Source organism: Mchenga conophoros, linkage group LG6 (genome assembly GCF_057382185.1).
Source record: "Mchenga conophoros isolate Kocher_MC1m ecotype Shallow Benthic linkage group LG6, M_conophoros_male_GT1.1, whole genome shotgun sequence".
Classification (NCBI taxonomy): Eukaryota; Metazoa; Chordata; class Actinopteri; order Cichliformes; family Cichlidae; genus Mchenga; species Mchenga conophoros.
In genome coordinates, this window is record NC_140531.1 from 17,651,898 (window position 1) to 17,670,156 (window position 18,259).

The 18,259-nt window shown below is 39.0% G+C and overlaps 1 protein-coding gene across 2 annotated transcripts in view; it reads right to left on the minus strand.

Moving 5' to 3' along the window:
* Nucleotides 1–17,505, minus strand: part of arhgap10 (Rho GTPase activating protein 10) — a 51,495-nt gene extending 33,990 nt beyond the window's left edge. For both annotated transcript variants that reach the window (XM_085276552.1, XM_085276551.1), the window contains exons 1-4: nucleotides 16,870–17,505; nucleotides 2,213–2,308; nucleotides 2,017–2,078; nucleotides 102–173 (exon numbers count right to left, since the gene is read on the minus strand). In XM_085276552.1, coding sequence (XP_085132678.1) covers nucleotides 102–173; nucleotides 2,017–2,078; nucleotides 2,213–2,308; nucleotides 16,870–17,023 — 384 coding nt within the window. In that variant the 5' untranslated portion in view covers nucleotides 17,024–17,505. The remainder of the gene's footprint in view (nucleotides 1–101; nucleotides 174–2,016; nucleotides 2,079–2,212; nucleotides 2,309–16,869) is intronic.
* Between the last annotated feature and the right edge of the window lie 754 nt (nucleotides 17,506–18,259).

Sequence of the window (18,259 nt, forward strand, 5' to 3'; positions counted from 1 at the left end):
TACAGAAACTACAAATGCATTTTTTATAGTTATTAAGGGCATCAAGCCTACAAAAACCAGACTGTTTAAGGGAAATAGATTTTGGAATGAGAGGCCCTTACCCTTAATGCACCAAGCTGCTCTTTCCTGAACTTCTCCAGAGGTTTCATTAAGGTTTCTGTGATGTTCCTCATCTACGGAGAATAAATGCCTTCATTAGTGCTCATTTCAGTGACATGCTTCATTAATAAAACTTTTACTTACTTACTCACGACATTCAAAACTTTCCAGTCTTAACGAACGAGCGGCTCTCTGTAGTTACTTGCCACTACTCTTGCCACTTGTACCATGTTGCATAATCCATCCTTTCATTTTAATAATGCTGCCATGCTTTTCAGACATTTGCACATTGCAAAACAATGACAAGAACATGTGCAATTTTTATCTGTTACTGTCCTTCCTTGGTGACACATTATCTGGCCCATATTTACATACTTGAACTGCTACATGAAAAAACTGTGGACTACCACCTGGAGCATATTTGGCTTTGCACCAGTTGTTGTCTATTAGCATGCCAGCAAGGTAAACAGACAAAGTATAAGGCCACACTCGGCAGCTTCTCTGCTCAATGGTAAATGGCCTGCATTTGTATAGCGCTTTTCTAGTCCATAGGACCCCAAAGCGCTTTACACTACATTCAGTCATTCACACACACATTCACACACTGGCGATAGCAAGCTACATTGTAGCCACAGCTGCCCTGGGGCACACTGACAGAGGCGAGGCTGCCGGACACAGGCGCCACCGGGCCCTCTGACCACCACCAGTAGGCAAACACAGGGTTAGTATCTTGCCCAAGGATATTTGGCATGCAGCCAGGAGGCAGCCTGGGATCGAACCACCGACCTTCTGATTAGTGGCTGACCTGCTCTGCCACCTGAGCTACAGCCACCCCATCTCAAAGTGAGTCAAGATCACATTGAACTGTAAGTGTAAACATTGGGACTTCATTCCCAGCTCATCCTCTGCCAATCCTCCCCCAAAAAAACCCCAACCCAAAACATAAATAAGTATTAAAAAAAAAAAACTGTACTGCAATCATTCTCAGCCAAGATGGCTGTAACTTTATATAAACAGTATCAATAGAATCTTTGTGGAGATTTAAAGCTGAAGCTCCATTGTGGCTTCTTAAAAGTTGATAATATGCCAACATTTGAGCGGCTCAATGTTTCGTTTTTTACCTCTAAACAATACTAATTACTAAAAAAAACTTTTGTCTTCCAGTAGTGCATTATTAAAGTTACTGTACGTAACGTCTTTACTCCAGAGTTTCTTCTGTGCTGAGAACAAAGCATGTCTGTACTTGTTTGGCCATAGTACTTTTCCTTACGCTGCATGGTGATGTCATCGCACTTTACTCTGAGGATTCCTGCGCTAAGTCTGTGCTTACGGTCTGAGCATGATGCTGTAATAGGCATCTCCGCAAGCTACTGATGATGGGTTCACTCCCTAACCCCAGACAGGCATTACAAGAAGATGGCTGGAAAGTCTGCATCTGCATTGTAAGAATGCTTCAAACGAGTAGCACTGACAAGTGTATCAATTCACTATTAGATGGGATTTTTGTGGTTATACTGGCAGCTATAATATTGCTACCTGTGGCAGAATAGCTTTATGGCAATATACGGTCATAAACACTTGCATTGTTGTGGATCTTGTTGGTGGTAGCGCTTTATTTGATCTGGCTTGGTACTTAAAGTTTGGGTGTGTGATGAGTGTTGTGCGTAATGTAGTTATGGACTCTTGCTCTCTCTGTAGCCACGCCCAGGCAGGGCATGTGACAGTGACCCTTAGACAGCCAGAAGGGGAGGATATGTGCAAACGCTAACAATATTGCAACAACAGCTGGAGAATATGCTACAAGTATCCTACATTATGAGCACTAGACACACACACACACACACACACACACACACACACACACACACACACAAGGTACAGCGGGCTTTCAATTAGGTTCTAACGGGTCACTCTCACCATCAGCTCTCTTTGGTCTTCAAGGTTTTTGAGGAATGCTGAGAACTCTTGCAAAGACTCATCTGAAGAAAAAACAAAAAATAACACATACAGGGTTAAAGATATTAGAATTATCAGTTGCACTCGTCTAACAGCACGTGTTGGCAAAAAACATATGGTTAGCGCCTTCAATATGAGGTGGTTAGCCCACACTTACCGATACATTTCTCATCATCGGTCTTTGCATCGCCAATGTACTCAAACTGAAACTCTCCCAGGCACTGGGCGAACTTGCGCTGTGCCATCCCAAGCTCTACAAGGAAATGTCAAAAACATAGTAAACATCAGCCTCATTGTATTAAAAAGGGATTTTACAATATAAATCATAACACACTACAACTGTGTGTCATCCTGGGCACCACCTGTGGAAAAGTGACATAATAAAGATAGTCTTGAAAAGTAGGTCTGCTGCACTTAGCTGTTAACCACAGTGCAAACATCCTGTCTGTCTACATCCTGTTGCACATCAAACCCTCGTGCACCAGCAGTGCAGGTACCACTGCTTCACATTTGCCACAAAACAGGGCAAACTATATTTAGCAAGTCACACAATACACGAGTAAATGCTTTGATGCTAACAACGTGATGCTTAAAAGCTAGACAGCTGTGAAGCCAATACATCTAAATTAATATACACAAATTACAATATCGATTTCCCAAATGCAATGCAGTATTATATTTTCCTTTCCTAAATAATAACATTACATGAACCCCAAAACTTGGAAAATAAAATAAAATGTTTGGTTTCTACAGCACTTTGGCAATGCTTTTTACTGCCTGACTAAAGGCAGGTGACTAGATTACTGGAAACTTAAAATCATCACACATACAACAGGACAGCACAGCAGTTAACACTACTGCATCACAGTGAGTGCAAAGGAAGCAAAATTGGCCAGAGGTGTGAATGTCAGCATGAATGGCTGTCTTTCTTCCTGTGTTAGCACTGCAATGGACTGGCAACTGTTCCAGGGTGTAACTTGCTTCTCACCCTAAGACAGCTGGGATGGGTTCCAATATGGATGGAAGGACGGATGGATAGTAATCTGCCCCAACATACCCTAAAAACATCATGAAGCATTCCTCAATCAACACCAAACTTAAGCAATGCAGATAACTTAAAAAAAAAAAAAAAAAAAAGTCTTTCACACTGTTATTTGGATTCCTGGCTTGCTTGTGGCTCAGCTATTAAAAGGTTAACACTTTCAACCTCGACTTTATTCGTTTTCTTTATCTGAAACCCACTGCTGGTCACTCTACACTCTAAAGGTGTTAAATCTGTACCGTCCCAAAGCACACGAGGCACATTAAAACCAAAACACCTGTGGTTTGGGTCCTCTGGCCAGTTGACGTGGAACTAGGGGAAGTTTAAAGGATCTTCCAGACAATGGGGCAGCTTCTTATTATAGTATTGTTTTTGCTCTAAGTAGTTTTTCATATAGCATTTGGAGGAAATGCTTTATTTTCTTGTGAGATCATTGTTGATGTAAGAGAAAAGTATAAACAGAAAGTGAAGCATCTAAAATGCATACAAGCAGAACTTGCACAATCACTTTATTCCTCTTTAGCAAAAATACTATAATAAAAATAAATAAAACACAAGGATTCATGACTTGTTTGTGGCAAATGACAGATCATTGCCTGACCCCTGAACAACTGCAAGACACAGAACAGAATAACGTCACACCGTGAAGATTGAAGTGAGCTTTAGGCTACGTTCACACTGCAGGCGAAAGCGCATCAAATCCAATTTTTTTGACCCTATGCGACCCATATGCGATCATGGTATGACATCCGATATTTTCAAATCCGATCTGGGTCACTTTCATATGTGGCACTGAATCCGATACATATCCGATGTTTTTAAAACATCGGATATGTATCGGATATATAAAACAGCAATAAGGATAATTATTAGGTTATTTACATTATTATGTAAATAAAATAACTTAAAGCAAAAATTGGGAAACGTAAAGTCCGAAGTCTTTATATTAAGGGCCATCAGTCAAACAATATTGTTTGCTCTGGGTCTAAACAGAGCGCGTTGTGTGTGACGTCTTCTTTTGCGCATGCCGGCCGCTTTGAGGGTTCACACTAGAGCGCCTTTGCTGTCGCATTTTATTTGTAGTGTGAACAAGCAGACAAAAAAATTGGATTTGATCAAAAAAAATCGGAATTGAGCATTAAGACCTGCAGTCATCCTTTTCTGTATATATAAATAGGACACTGCACAAGTTTCATTAAGAGATGCAAACACAGAACAGCGGTGGAGTATCAAAGACTGACTCCTCTTTAAAGGTTGTAGTCTTTTATTTTATAAAGCCAGAAGAAACGAGAGGGAGGTGTGCTCGGGATTCCTTATTATTGTCAGGAAAGAATCACTCAAGTTTCTGTAAGACTTTATTAGGCAAATATTCATAGAAGACAAATGATGTCATAAACTTGCTTGAATCACACCAAATACACGTGCAGCTCATTTTCCTAATGTGCTTGTACTATAATGAAAACTTCATTCTGTCTCAGAGGTGACTTCTACCTGAAGGAAACACATCCTGGTGAATGATGTGTGTGAGTGCTCTAAATATGGGTTAAAAAAGGTATTATTTTCAAAATAAAGGTATAGCAAATATAAGCCTACCAGGTCATTATTTTGGAAGCAAACACATCTAAGCTATAGGTTGGAATTATTTTTATTTTTTTTTTGAAGGGACTGTAAATCTAGCAGGAATCTAAACCACACCGACAGCAAGAATTCAGCTCAGCAAGTCCATAAAAGGTGACTCTGGTCAGCCTGCTCTCATCCTTAATTGGCAGAACATGGAATGACTACAAGCAACAGAGGCAGGACATATTTGCTACCCACTTTGATAATAGATAATTTATTGAGTAATACACAGTACTGCATAACATCCAATGCTTCTCTTTGGATCTGGCCTCTTGTAAACCTTACGCAATATCTTCTGATGTGAAGACCTGGCACTGCTGTTTAGTCAGTCCACGAGAGGGACAGTGAGATTCAGCTGCGTAACCAATTAGTCAGAAATTTCCCCCAAATGCTATTGAGGAGTCCTTCACCGTAATGCTGTACATGCTAAATGTGATTTGTCGTTGGCGTGCTGAAATCAGCAAGGCCTTCGGTGAAAACGGCATCTTCTGAACTGCAGCATATATAGATGTAAAAAATTATTTCATATACATCATTACAGGGCCCAGACGAGGTTTCCAGATCTTTCGTGTAAAGATTTTGATTTCACATGGTGGAGTTTTAACTTTTTGCAGATGGTTGGAAGATGGGCTCAACATGAAATACATTTCTGGAAAGTTTAGCTAACTAGTGAGCAACTTGGAGTGAGGATACCAATTGATACTGCACCATGGTCACGTACTCTGCAGACAGTCCTGAAAGTACTGAAAGCAGAAAGTGTTCACAGATTCTTAGTTACAAGCATCTTTTCTGCCTCATTTTTTTGTGAAAAGGTTCTCATATTAATGTGTAACAGTAAATCTAAATGCTGATATAGCTGTGAGATTTCCCAGATTTATTGAAACTTCTTAATAATGAGATACACTTACTATTACTTAATTATTGTAATTTCTAAACTGTTTAACCAGAATGAAGCAGTCCCTCACCACAGACAGACCACACAACATCAAGTTGATGCAACTGGCTGCATCGTAGGGTTACAAGGCATCTAAATCACACCTAAGTGGATGGGTGTTTCCTCCGTTTTCTAATGTCTTTAAGTTACCTTTTTTGAATGGAGCCGTTACCAGAAAACAGTTTTATCAGCATGGAAACCCTTTAAAAGATAACCCCCGTCCCAATGCATTTATCCCCATTTGATGACTTCAACAAAATGTTTGCAATATGAGTCTCTGTGCTTTGAAGCAGCCGTGCTGAAGGAACACAAGGAAAACAAGTATTGCCAATTAAATCCTTGCTCAAAACCTTTTATAGAAAAGCAGTGTTATTGGAGTGCATTGCTTCTTTTCATTCCCAAAGTTGTGCTTTTTATTGCTCACTCCCCTCTGTTGCTTTTGGCATTGCTTGTTTGTTATCAATGTTCGACATAACTTTCCCCCCCATATTTTAAACTTACAAAGTTTGTGTTGGTCAGTGTTATATGCTGTCATCTTTAGTAGTAGTATTAGAATGTAAGGTTTTAAAAGCATAGCTCATTACCAACCTTTCATTAAGGTATTTACTTGATAGGTAATGAGTGACCTTTATGGAGTCCTTGGTCACCTGCAGGTCTCAACTTATCCAGAAACATATAAATGTAGAGTGGAAAGTTCAACTCCTGAATGACACAGTAAAAAGATGTTGTGACAACATTACACTGAACACTGCCACACCTTAAAGCCTCAACACACTACATTGTACCTGACGTAAGGTCAGAATCACATGTCACTAAAAATCAATGCCATTCAAGCAATTACTGTTATACTGCAGAGTGTAATGTGCATGCTGTAATACACAGGTTTTCTACAGAGTTTTTTTTTGTGCAGTGTTTAAGTTGCCTCAGGGATTCAGTTCTCAGTGAGGCACTCGCTTCTCTGCTTTTCCAGATTTAAACAACTTACACAATAAGTTTCCAACAGAGTTGGGATGATTCATAATTACAAAACTAATGATGTATAAAATACAAACAAAAACAGGGTGCAGTAATTTTAAAAAAAAATTACAAAGACTTTCTGTTCTTGAAAGTTACATTTAGCCTAAAAACAGACAAAAAGCTGTTTGCAACTTTTTATGCCCACAACTTTTTTAGAAATTCAATATCTTCTTGTTGTACTATTTACAGGGTGAAAGGTGAAATTACAGAGTTCCAGATGTTTTGGGTTGTAGCCTGTTTTTGTACTGTTAGAGAAAGATCATGGGGGGAAAAAGACACAGGTCTTTTGTATTTTACTTTATTAGGATATGAAACATCTTTTGTGTATTTAAAAAAAAAAGGTAATACAGGGCTAACAACACTGTGGATAATTAATATGCACTCCAGAACACTGATGTCAACAGACAGATTTGCATGGTTTTTATTAGAGCCACATGTGCAGTGCAGGTCGCACCCATCTGCAATCTGATTACATAGGCTGCAAGCATGTTTAACACACTTCAGGGTGGACAGTTCAGGCCAAGCTGTGGACTTCATTACATAAAACACAAAGAATGAATGTCATCCAGTTACATGAAGCTCCAGCAATAATCAACACCAGGCAACACTCAAATAAGGGGAAAAAGCAAAAACAAAAAAAAACCCCGGCATTGTTTTCCTGTTCAGTTTCAACAGCATAGATTAATTGGATACAATCATTCCAGTGATAAACAACGTGTCAGATGAGAGGTCTGCAGAAGAGATTGAAACGATATTTCTTTCCTTCAGGACAGCAACTATCACATACCACACACACTAGGGCATGCAAGAGTCCAAGGCAAAAGCTTCGTCTGCTTTTTGCCTTTTAAAGCAAGGCATTTCAGAGCAAACCTGGGAACTGTCAAACTTGGCTAGTTTCTCCGCAGAACACCAGAGACCCTACTCTTCTGGATTTACAGTGTGAGTCATACAGACCCCACCTTACTTGTATCTGATATCACAGGCTATGCTGTTCTATAAGCGGAAAGCAAAGGAAAATAAGTGGCCAGCTATGTGACATTAGCACTGGCATGCCCATTCAGGAAGAAAAGACAAACAAAATGTGAAGGGTAGTGAATTAAAGGACTCTGGTTATTGTAGAGTGTCACCGATCAAAGGGCAAGACTACTTAAAAAAAGAAAAAGAAAGAAAGAAAGAGCAAAACGAGTGAAGAATCTTTAATAGAAACCTCTGGAAAAAATATTTTAAAGCCAAAGATGGTGGTTGTCCTGTAACACCCACTAAAAAGCCAATCATCTGCTTTATATCAGCCGAACTAAAAAAAACATAAGCCCATTGTGCTGTTGCACATAGCGTAGAATGTTGTTGCACTGCATGGCATTTGTTTAGTGCTCTGATGGGATAAACCAGAGACCTTGCTTGACTTGGTGCTCTGGATTAAAGCATAAATGATGGAGTAATGCTTTGATATGCTGCTCTTGCATACTTAAAAAAAATATTTTTTAAGTTCATACTTAAAAAAAAAAAAAAAATTTAATCAGATTTGACTGTTGAGTCTACGCATACAGTTTTTATGCCTCAGTCTCACTGAATCAGAGTTTTGACTTTCTCTCTATTCATGTTTCTAGTGTCTTGAATTGTCAGCCCAAAATGATGCTTAAGCATTACCTAGATGGCTGCTGTGTGGCTAGACTTGTGATAAGTACTATGCATAACTGCCAATCAACCCTATTGCCACTTCTCCCAGGAAACATCTGTAATCTGCATGTCCCTCAAGCTTTATAATTAATAATTGAAATACATGTTACCCAACTTACCACACGGTCTATGAAACAGTGTATGTACACAACCCACATACTAAATAAAATTTCAACACATCTGTCAGCGCAACCTGGCAACCCACAACCTTATTCAAGGGTGTGTGCTTACTGTGCAAGCAGAACATTTAGATGCTGTATGCATTAGCTCATCACTTTAACTTTAGGCTTGCCATTCCACCAAAGATATAGTAAACAGCAAGACTTTAAAGACACAAGACAATAAATAATGTTTATTCTTGCCTCTGAGGAAGGTCTGAGGAAAAATATAAGGACCATTGATTTGAGCATGACTAAAGTGTTGTTAAAAAAACAAAAAACCCTCCTTCCAACTGTGAACAAGTTGGAAGCTGGGCCACAAAGCACTCATCTCTATAGAGCCAGCTATGCATCAACTTTGTTGGGACCAAGTAAAAAGTGAAACACTGGAAAACGCCAGAAAAAGTCCAATACTACAAAAATATATACAATTTACACAGTGAAGTATCACCAAAATCACACATTGCTGATCTCCTGTTAGTTCGGCAATAAAGGGAGCTTTATTTTAAATATATTTGATAACTTCAATGTTGTACTGTGCTGTAAAACTCACTTCAGACAAAGGTCTGGTGGACAATAGTAATATTAAGTTCCCTAACTGCCTGGTCCTTCACCAAAAATCACTGATTAATCCATTTAATTTCTCAAACACTGTATTAATATCAGGTGCTTTAAGAACTGGCATTCACAAGAACAAAAGCAAAAAAAAATAAAGTCAATGACAATAATGAATCTAACACTAGGAAAAAAACAACAACTTGGAGTCATTGTACTGTCAAGATATTTGATTAATCTACAAAATGGTCTGTTGTTACAGTGCAAACAGCTTCGTTAATGGAGCCTGATTGCTTAAAGCACTGTGTTGTAACATATATTAATAAACTGTTCAGAGCAACCTATCCATTGGAAAATACTGGCACTTACAAGTTGAATATTAATGAAACTGATTGTAGAGTTACTGGTTGCACGCTCACCAGTGCTCTTTATAAAAAAATGGCCTCATGTTTTCTGTTACACTGGGCTTTACAGATTAACATCACTGATAGTCAACAACAGTTAGCCCAAATCCTTTTTAACTTGCTGAGGGTTTTAAAGCAGAACGTTTAACATGCATGTTGGGACTGCAGTAGCTAAGGTTTTCTCCATAACAGACTATAAAATGTAAGTCCATGTCAAAGGTCAGTTGCAGAAGAAGTCCACAGTGTATTTATTGGCATCTGTTGGAAAGTTGCTTGTTATGATTTCTATAGTCTCACCAGATGTGCCACTTAGGTCAGGAGTTGCCTAATGCAAGCCCACAGTGTTTACGTGCCGCGCCTTTCCACAGTCTTTCCTGTTCCACTCTCCCATCTTTTCCAGGCTGTATCCCAGCTCTACTTGCCTTCCACCTTTGCCCTCCCCAGAGCCAGCTCACCCGACCCCTCCCGCAGCTCCCTGACCAGAAAGCATGCATTACTTCATTTACGTATCCCTGAACCTCAAAACAAGTGTGCTGGGTGAGGCTACGCTGTCAGTAACAGCCAAGAGGCTGATCACAATATTTCAGTGTCTGAGGTATTCTTCCCCCCTCAGACACCAAAAATGCTTTTCTTTCATTATGCAGTGAAAGGTGTCCTCACCAAAAAAGGAGCCCTTGAAACACTGCAATGTAATATACTTTTATAGTAGACCTCTTCCTTGGAGAGAGAGATAAGGAGCGTTCCTCCCACATGACTTCACGTCTTGTGCTAATGCGATTTTAATGAAAGATTGTGATGTGGCTCTTTGGCAGAATCAGTAATGTGATTACAGAGATGAGCAGTGAGCCAAAGCACACTATGGCAGGCTACTCTTAAACCTGTCTGCCAGACAGAAAGAGACCTTCACATCGCTGGGCTTTCAATGTGGAACCAAAAGTGAAACTACAAAAAAAATTACACTTATGGAATTGTTTTTCTGAACTGTTTGGTCAATTTACCTGAGCAAGTCCAGCTGTGGAAGAGACAGGCCTGATCTTGCTGCAACTTTGTCTAACTTCAGTTTTCCAGATTATTACAACACGAAAACACAATTTGCAAGGGGCAGTGGAGAAGTGAGCAGTGACAAGACTGCCCAAATAACAAGATCTTCAGAAACTGAGAACTCAAAACTTCCTGGGGGAGCAAAGAAGGTTTACTAAAGACAACAGTGACGTGTAGCTGAGAGGGTACAGACAGGACACAGTTCCTGTGGAGGAAACCCTCTGAAACAGAAGCACATCTGCATGCTGCTCCTCTAATGGGCACTTCCATGTCATGCCTCTCTGGCCCAAGGCCCCGCTTCAAAGTTTCCTCCCAGAACCAAGGACTTTCCATACTGGCACATCCTCCCAGCTGTAGCAGCCAAGGGAGTTACTGAAAGGCTGAGAACTGAATGGATTTCTAGAACAACAACTGTGCTTTGAACTGCCCAAACAACTGAGCCTTCTGAGGGCAACACTAAAGGAAAAAAGAATTATCATGAAACTAAAAAATCTATACCTAAATTGCATTCAAGATTAAATATGTTAGTGTTCACTGCAGACCTCTAAATAACACATCTGTACAATACTGTCGAGTGTTGCAGCTTATTGTGAAGCGGATAGTGGCCTGCAGATTAAACAGCTTAGTGGCCTCAAATCATGTCTACACATCAAGAAAAAGCACACAATCTTGCATCTAGATATGTGGCCCTTTTAACTTCAAAGTTGCAAACTACAAAAAGCATACTCAGAAGAAAACTTCTGATTGTTTGTAGGATTCTCTCTAAAAATACTAACCAAACACAGTGTCTCATGAGACTGTAACCCTATTATCAGAGTGTATCCACCTAAACAGAGCTAGACTGTGATTGAGCTCCACCCTACGAATGTACATTAACAACGCTGTACCTTACTTAAACTTTAGGTATAGCCCAAAATACTATAAACTTAGTAATACCCCTGTGCTTAGAGAAAGGCCCTGTTCACACCCAGCATTAACTTGGGTGGTCTTGCAATAAGTGGACAGCTTCACAGTACAGATGTAAAGACACTTAGGATGCATTCAGCCATAGCCGTTTTGTTTCCTGTGTACTGGACTACACTAAAGGACCGCCTAAACAACTGGCATGTAGATCCATGAAGGACCTCTGCAAACAAATCAGGAGCGGTAAAAGGCAGATTTTGTCACTTTGAAAACATCTAAAGACTTTTCTACTGCCCACTGAAAACTGATGTACTTTGATCAAATCACCCAAGAAATAGCTATGCCAGCTATGAACAGGATCAAAAGTTTAGAGCAGCGCGACAGACTTTAAATCTATTATTCTATTTTAAGAATCAGAATATTTGTAGAAAATTATCTGTAGAGCTTTCAATCCATTTTAGGCCATCAAACTCTACTACCTTCAGTTATTGAGCTGACAGTTCTGACATTACAATAACAACCCATTAAATTACAATTAATTGCAATAATTTATTTTATTTTTTCAGTTATACTAAACAGACACATACTTACAGTTTGACAGAAACCGGAAAGGACTATATGAATTGTGAGGTTTACTTAAAACTCATTAAATTGTAATATATCTATATCATGGCTAAAGCACTTCTGGATGGATGCAAACTGCATTTCGTTGCCCTGTGCATGTGCAATGACAATAAAGTTGAATTCTATTCTATTCTAAATGTTATGAGTTTAGCTTGTACAACCATCCTTGACAACAATATCTTGAAGTAACCATTTTCTGTATGGCCATCAGTCTCTTACATCATTGTAAGATAGACTTTTAAGACTGTGCACATTAAGGTTTGTGGACATTTGTAAATGCACATCTCTCTTAATGTCCCACCACACCATTTCATTCAAGTTCAGGTGTAGGACTTGGCCATTGCAACAATCTGATTTTCTTCTTTTTCAGCCATTCTGTTGCAGATTAACCATTGTGCTTGGCATAACCCAATTTGAATCAACCTTGAAATGAAATGAGGCCATCTGTTTGACAGCTAAATTTGGACCAACCTTTAGCTGTCATACAGATGGCCTCATTTCATTCTGCAATACTTTGGTATACAGAGGAGTTTGTAGTCAACTCAGTGACTGCAAGGTGCCCAGGCCCAAATCAATACCCCTCTACCACCGTGCTTGACAGTTGGTATGAGGTGTTTGTACTGACATGGTGTGCTTGGTTTCCATCAAACATTGTGTTGTATCTTACAGCCAAACATTTCTACTTAGGTCTCATCTGTCTAACGGACATTGTTCCAGAAGTCTTAGGGTTTGTTCAGATGCCTCTTTGCAAATCTAAGAAAACACTTTCTCCAGCCAACTCTCCCAAACAAGCCAAATGTGTTCATGTTTTTCCTAATTGTATTGCCATGAACTTTAACATGCTGCAGAGTAGGGCTGTGTGATATGACCAAAATCTCATATCCCGATATAAGATATAAGACATCTATCGTCCCGATAACGATATAAATCACAAAACTTGAACATTTTCTGTAAATTCTGTGAATCTCGGGCAGCTCGACTTGCGGGAAGTGTTTCCAGCTGGGCATCGTGTACGTGGAGTCGAGTGTTTTAACCGATGCATGAAACTATACATTTTTAGACACAAGTTGTAACGGCCGCTGTTTTCTTTATGAGTATTTATTACACGGCGTGCTGCGGGGAAAAGCCTGTTCTAACGTTTGAGTCTAAGGTTTATTTTTTAGCACCTGTCAGCTCTTTTTTGCTTCTCATCCGTAAACACTCTGCATACTCTTTCACGTGATTCAGTTTATTTTGAAAAGTCTCTACAGGATCTTCAGCTTTATTGTGAAAGGTTTATGTGGAAAATAAACAAGCGGACACGCGATGGTTTTACTGTCGCTGTTGCTAACGACAACGCATAAAAACAGGCGCTTGTTGTTTTTTTTTATCCTAACAACAAAAATATTCTTTTGCTTAAGACAAAAAAGAAAAAAAGAACTACAACCATCAAACTTGAGGCAATGATAAATTATTGAAATTGATGACGCTTAATTTGATCATCTGTTGTTCACCAATAGAAGAAAGCCTACTCCACCCTGGACAGACTAGCTTTGTTTTAAATTAACCTTCAGCACAGCACAAAGAACAGCCTAAAATAGAAATAGAAATCAAAAAGTTCTGCTTTAAGTCTAGATAACATCTAAAGCAATCAAGCCATGTCTAACAATCTGCTGCAGTAGCTCTATAATGTTTAAATTGCTCTATTGCTGCCACTACCAAATAGTGTAAATGGCTCCTGATTAGAATGATAAAAATACACCAAAAACAGTTTTGTTGACAAAATAGTTTCCATTAAAGGCTTCAGCACAGGCCACGTGAATTAGGCTGAGCAAACTTCATTAATGTCAAAACATAACCATCACTTCCTTCCTGAAACAGATTTTGCAATAGTCCCATTGGGAGAGCATGACCAGGGTTTCCTATTTCTTGTCATTTTCTAAAAACACCAACACAGACTTAGTGAAAGCAGTGATATGCTACCATCCTGACTCTACTTTAAATCAAAGCAAAAAAACTACAGTCAAATACGATGCTAAATACAAGATACCACATGCCATACTGAAACTAGACACTATGTCACTGTGCCAGTTTATACCAACACAGCAGTGCACCAACATCACATCAACTGCCAGTGAGTCACCACAACACTGCGGAGGCTATTCAAATTTTTTGTTGGTGCAAGTAAAATAATAATACTACCAACATTTCACCTTGAGCATCTGCAAAGGTCTGAGGCATATGTGACTGTATTGACATCTGCACACCCTCAACTGTAATGACACCAGCTATGGACCCATTTTCCAAGAGGATTGAAAAGTAGCATTGTAAAAATCCTAGCTGAGGGGTCCGTGTACATGTCCACAGTTTACCATAACTCTGGCCTAAGGCATGAGAAAGTCACAAAAATTACAGCAGGCATTATTAAACGTACATAACATAAGGACAGTTTCCTCATGTTCAATCAATGTGACAGTTGTATAGATGAAACATGTTTAGACAACTTTAACCAAAATGTCCTTTTAGAGGGTACACAACTATCCTCCTAAGATCTTTACTCAGATTGAAAGAATTTAAGTTTATATGTTAAGTTTTAAAGTTTAAGTGTCAAGGGAGTCACTATGATGAGGGGGTCAGAGTAGCAAAGAGCTCCAATGAGACCATGGAAACATTCAAAAAGGCAAAGAAACAGGCCGACAATCCCGGCTGTGCACAAAAAAGCAGCCAAGTAATAACACAATCAAGAAAAACATTTTTAAAAATGGACTTTCCAACATGAAACTTTACTATCTGCAAATATTTCTCAAAACTGTGTCCAAAAATGTGATTTATTGAATAGTTTCTGATACATAAAGTGCAAATAATGCACTATTGTGCGCGGAGCCCTTGTCCAGCAAACCTCTCAGTTGTGAGGGGAAAAACTCACGCTCAATGCAGCCACACATGGCTTAGGGCGCGGCCCGCCCAGTCAGAAAGCAAAATATGGTGACTTCTGTGCCTTTAATGTATGCATTTAATAGCTTGCTAAAGGTCCTATTTACGTATTTGGATCATTACTAAACCACAAACAATTCAAGTTAAAAAAATTTTAAAAACTAAAAAGAAATGAAAATTGTTATGTTGCATGTAAATCTACAAGTTTTTTAAATTTCTGGGGGAAAAGAAAGGGAAATTATGAACTGCAGATTTTAAGTCCATGTAGAATACACATCTATAACATGAACAACTTGATGTGATACATATTTTTGAGTCACACATATTTTTTCTAATTAAAGCACATTTAAGTGACCTAATGAACAAACAAGCACACACCACATAACAACCAGTTAATATGCACCTTTGTAACCAAAAGAAAAGATTTTAAAAAATGCACCACCTCAACTTTATGTTAAAGCAACGTAATTAAAATAAAAAGACAATCGATACGCATTTAAAAATACATAAAAGGTTAAAATATTTTAAGCGCCAAAGGCTTTTTTGTAAGCTAGAGTGTGGCTAAGACTGAATCTCAAGACGAGATGCAAAGATAACTTTAACGCCACAAACTGTTTGCATCAAGAGTACAGTTTTCATGTACATGCAAGAAAACTTAAGTATCTCACATACCACACACCTTGTCCTTCCAATAAAAAAAAGCTTAGGATATAAATAGAAACATCAAGCTCAAAATCAGAGAGCCAGTTTTGAAAATCAGTCAAAATATTTTGTTGCTGTAGGAAACACTAAACCAAACTCATATACTTATAATCTTATGTTTGTGACACGCTAATACTTTACAATATTAACCCTTTGCCTCAAAGTCTGCTCATGCAGTGCTTGTGCACTGTGTAGTCAGCATGAAAAAACAACTAGTAAATGTGAGCTTTGGGAGACTTTAGGCTTTTCTAGAAGCAAGTATGAAAATCATACCTGACACTAACCAGCAGCACAGACAGACAATAAAGCAAGCCTGAGGGTAAATTTTAGCCCCCCATCAGCATAAAAAAGTTCACTAAAATAGGATTGGTATTATTTTAAACCTTTCAGATACAGTGTTTCAGAAACTAGAAATGATTCATGGCATTTCCAGCAAGGCAAAGCAGTCTGTTTTATAAGTGTTTAAGTCCTGGCGTTAAGCACAGGGCAACCTACAGACAAGCCCAGCCCATGAGATTAGAGTTCAAGGAGATAATGTAATCATTTTTAACCCAGCTGAGGTGTGTGACTGAACAAATAGTGTAAGGTGTTATTAAAAAAAATCCAGAGCACTGGTTCACACCGACTCAAAACTTTCCCCATAAAATAAAACAAAAACTTACATTTGTTTCCCCCACATTATCTCGTCTTACAATAACCCTTCAGCTACTAACGAGCGCCTCATAAACAGAGACGCTACAAGCTCTGCAGTTTCTTATTAGGTTTTCGTTTTTCACTTCTCTTGTATTTCAGGTGCTTTCCCCGAGTGTCTTTGCTTATTTCTCAGCTTTATTCGTCTCATCGCTCATTTTTATCTTTTTTTTTTCCTGTTTGTTTAATTAGCATTATTTTTAAAACACGGGCGATATGTCTGGAGCAAACTTTGATGAATTAAAACACAAACGTTACACTCTGCGAAGGGAGTGGACTCTCAGTCATGTACACATCCCCAAGTTTAAGGATATTTGCACTGAAGCCCGGCACTGCAAAGTGTTGACAAATTGAGCCAAACTGACAGACCAGATCTAAAAACGTTTTTCCTCTACATGTCCATTATATTCCTCACACCTAGCTTCAATTAACCTCAACAGCCTCGCTCATAACATAATCAGTGCTGAGTGCTCGATTTGTCTGTGACTCACTGATTTTCTTGCACCATTTGAATATTAAAAACGTCAAACTTACGCTTGGTTGCATTGATGAGGTTCTTCCCATCTTTGTACAGCTCTTTGATAAACCTGTTAGTTTTGTCCAGCTCTGCTTCGTGTGACTTTATTTTGTCCCTGAAGCTCGGGCTGTCCAGATAGCACTCACTAAATTCCAGCGGGTGTAGTCCCATTGCTGTGACAGATTGATAGCTTCGTTTTCAAACAACGGAAAACTCACACACGGAAAAAAAAGAAGCACAACAAATCCAGGTTCAGTTTGCAATTCGAGCAAATAAATAGTCGCTGCTGTTAAATGACGGGTCGTTTTTTAGGAGTCTTCGAGTCGGGCTGAGAAAGCATAGCTACGTGAAGAAGTAGCAGCAGCAGCTAACGTTGTTTAGCATGGTAACTTCTGACAAGGGCTCATGGGTGTAGTTCCACGGCTGTCAAATAAAACCAGAATGACTAGCAAGTGTAACGGTTAAGAAGTGATAAAGATACGATATCGCCTGAAGCATTCATCGGAAGTCGGTTGACACCAGTGGTCAAAAAGTCAGAGTGTGCTGTATCCAATTTTTTCCTTCCTCCATCAAATGTACTCCACCTAGCTAAAGTGACAGATTGAGAAACTCCGCTACTGACATCTGCGTGCGTGTTGCAAACTTCTGCCAGCAGAGTTTTGCGCCAGATAGCTTAGTCAGGATACTTCCGCCGTCGTTTCTTCGCGTGCCCAATGACCGTTGTTTTCGTTTTGTGGTGGGAACAATGGGGGTAATTGCAGGTTTTATTTAACTGAAAGGAATAGTAGTATACTATAACGTGGCTGAAAGGTTGTTTTGCGCTGGAGAATCAGGCGGTGCTAACTTTACAGGTTTTTCTTTGGAAAATCAAAGCTCCCCTCTGGTCCTGTGTGGGCTGAGGATTGAAGGATTGCCATCCTTACTGTAATTTCTTTATGGTTTGATTCTAAGGGGACACATTTTCTCTTATTTATTGATTTATTTATTTATTTTTTGCTGGTTTTATGCCATAGGTCTGCAGGTTTTTTCAAGTTTTTTCACTGCAGTCCTTGTACCTGACCATTTTCAGAAAATATTTTTTAAGCCATTCAAGAGTGACCTGAGTCATTCAAGCCTATAAAAGACATCTAACACAAGGGATCAAAAGGTGTTGTGTCTGCACAAATATAACAAAGGCCCACTTTCAGTTTGTATCTATAGGATCTTTGTTACTAGCAACCCATTACAAACAAAACGAAAATGTTCTCGGGGCAGCCATAGGAAACAGCTTGACTGGGAGTAAAGTGTTTTTGCACCAATGTACTTACAATAAAAAATTTAAAAGAAAATGTGCAAGTGGATGACAGAAGGAGACGTGGAAGGCTTTAAAAAAAGAGCTATTGTAAATTATCAATATATGAAAGCCAT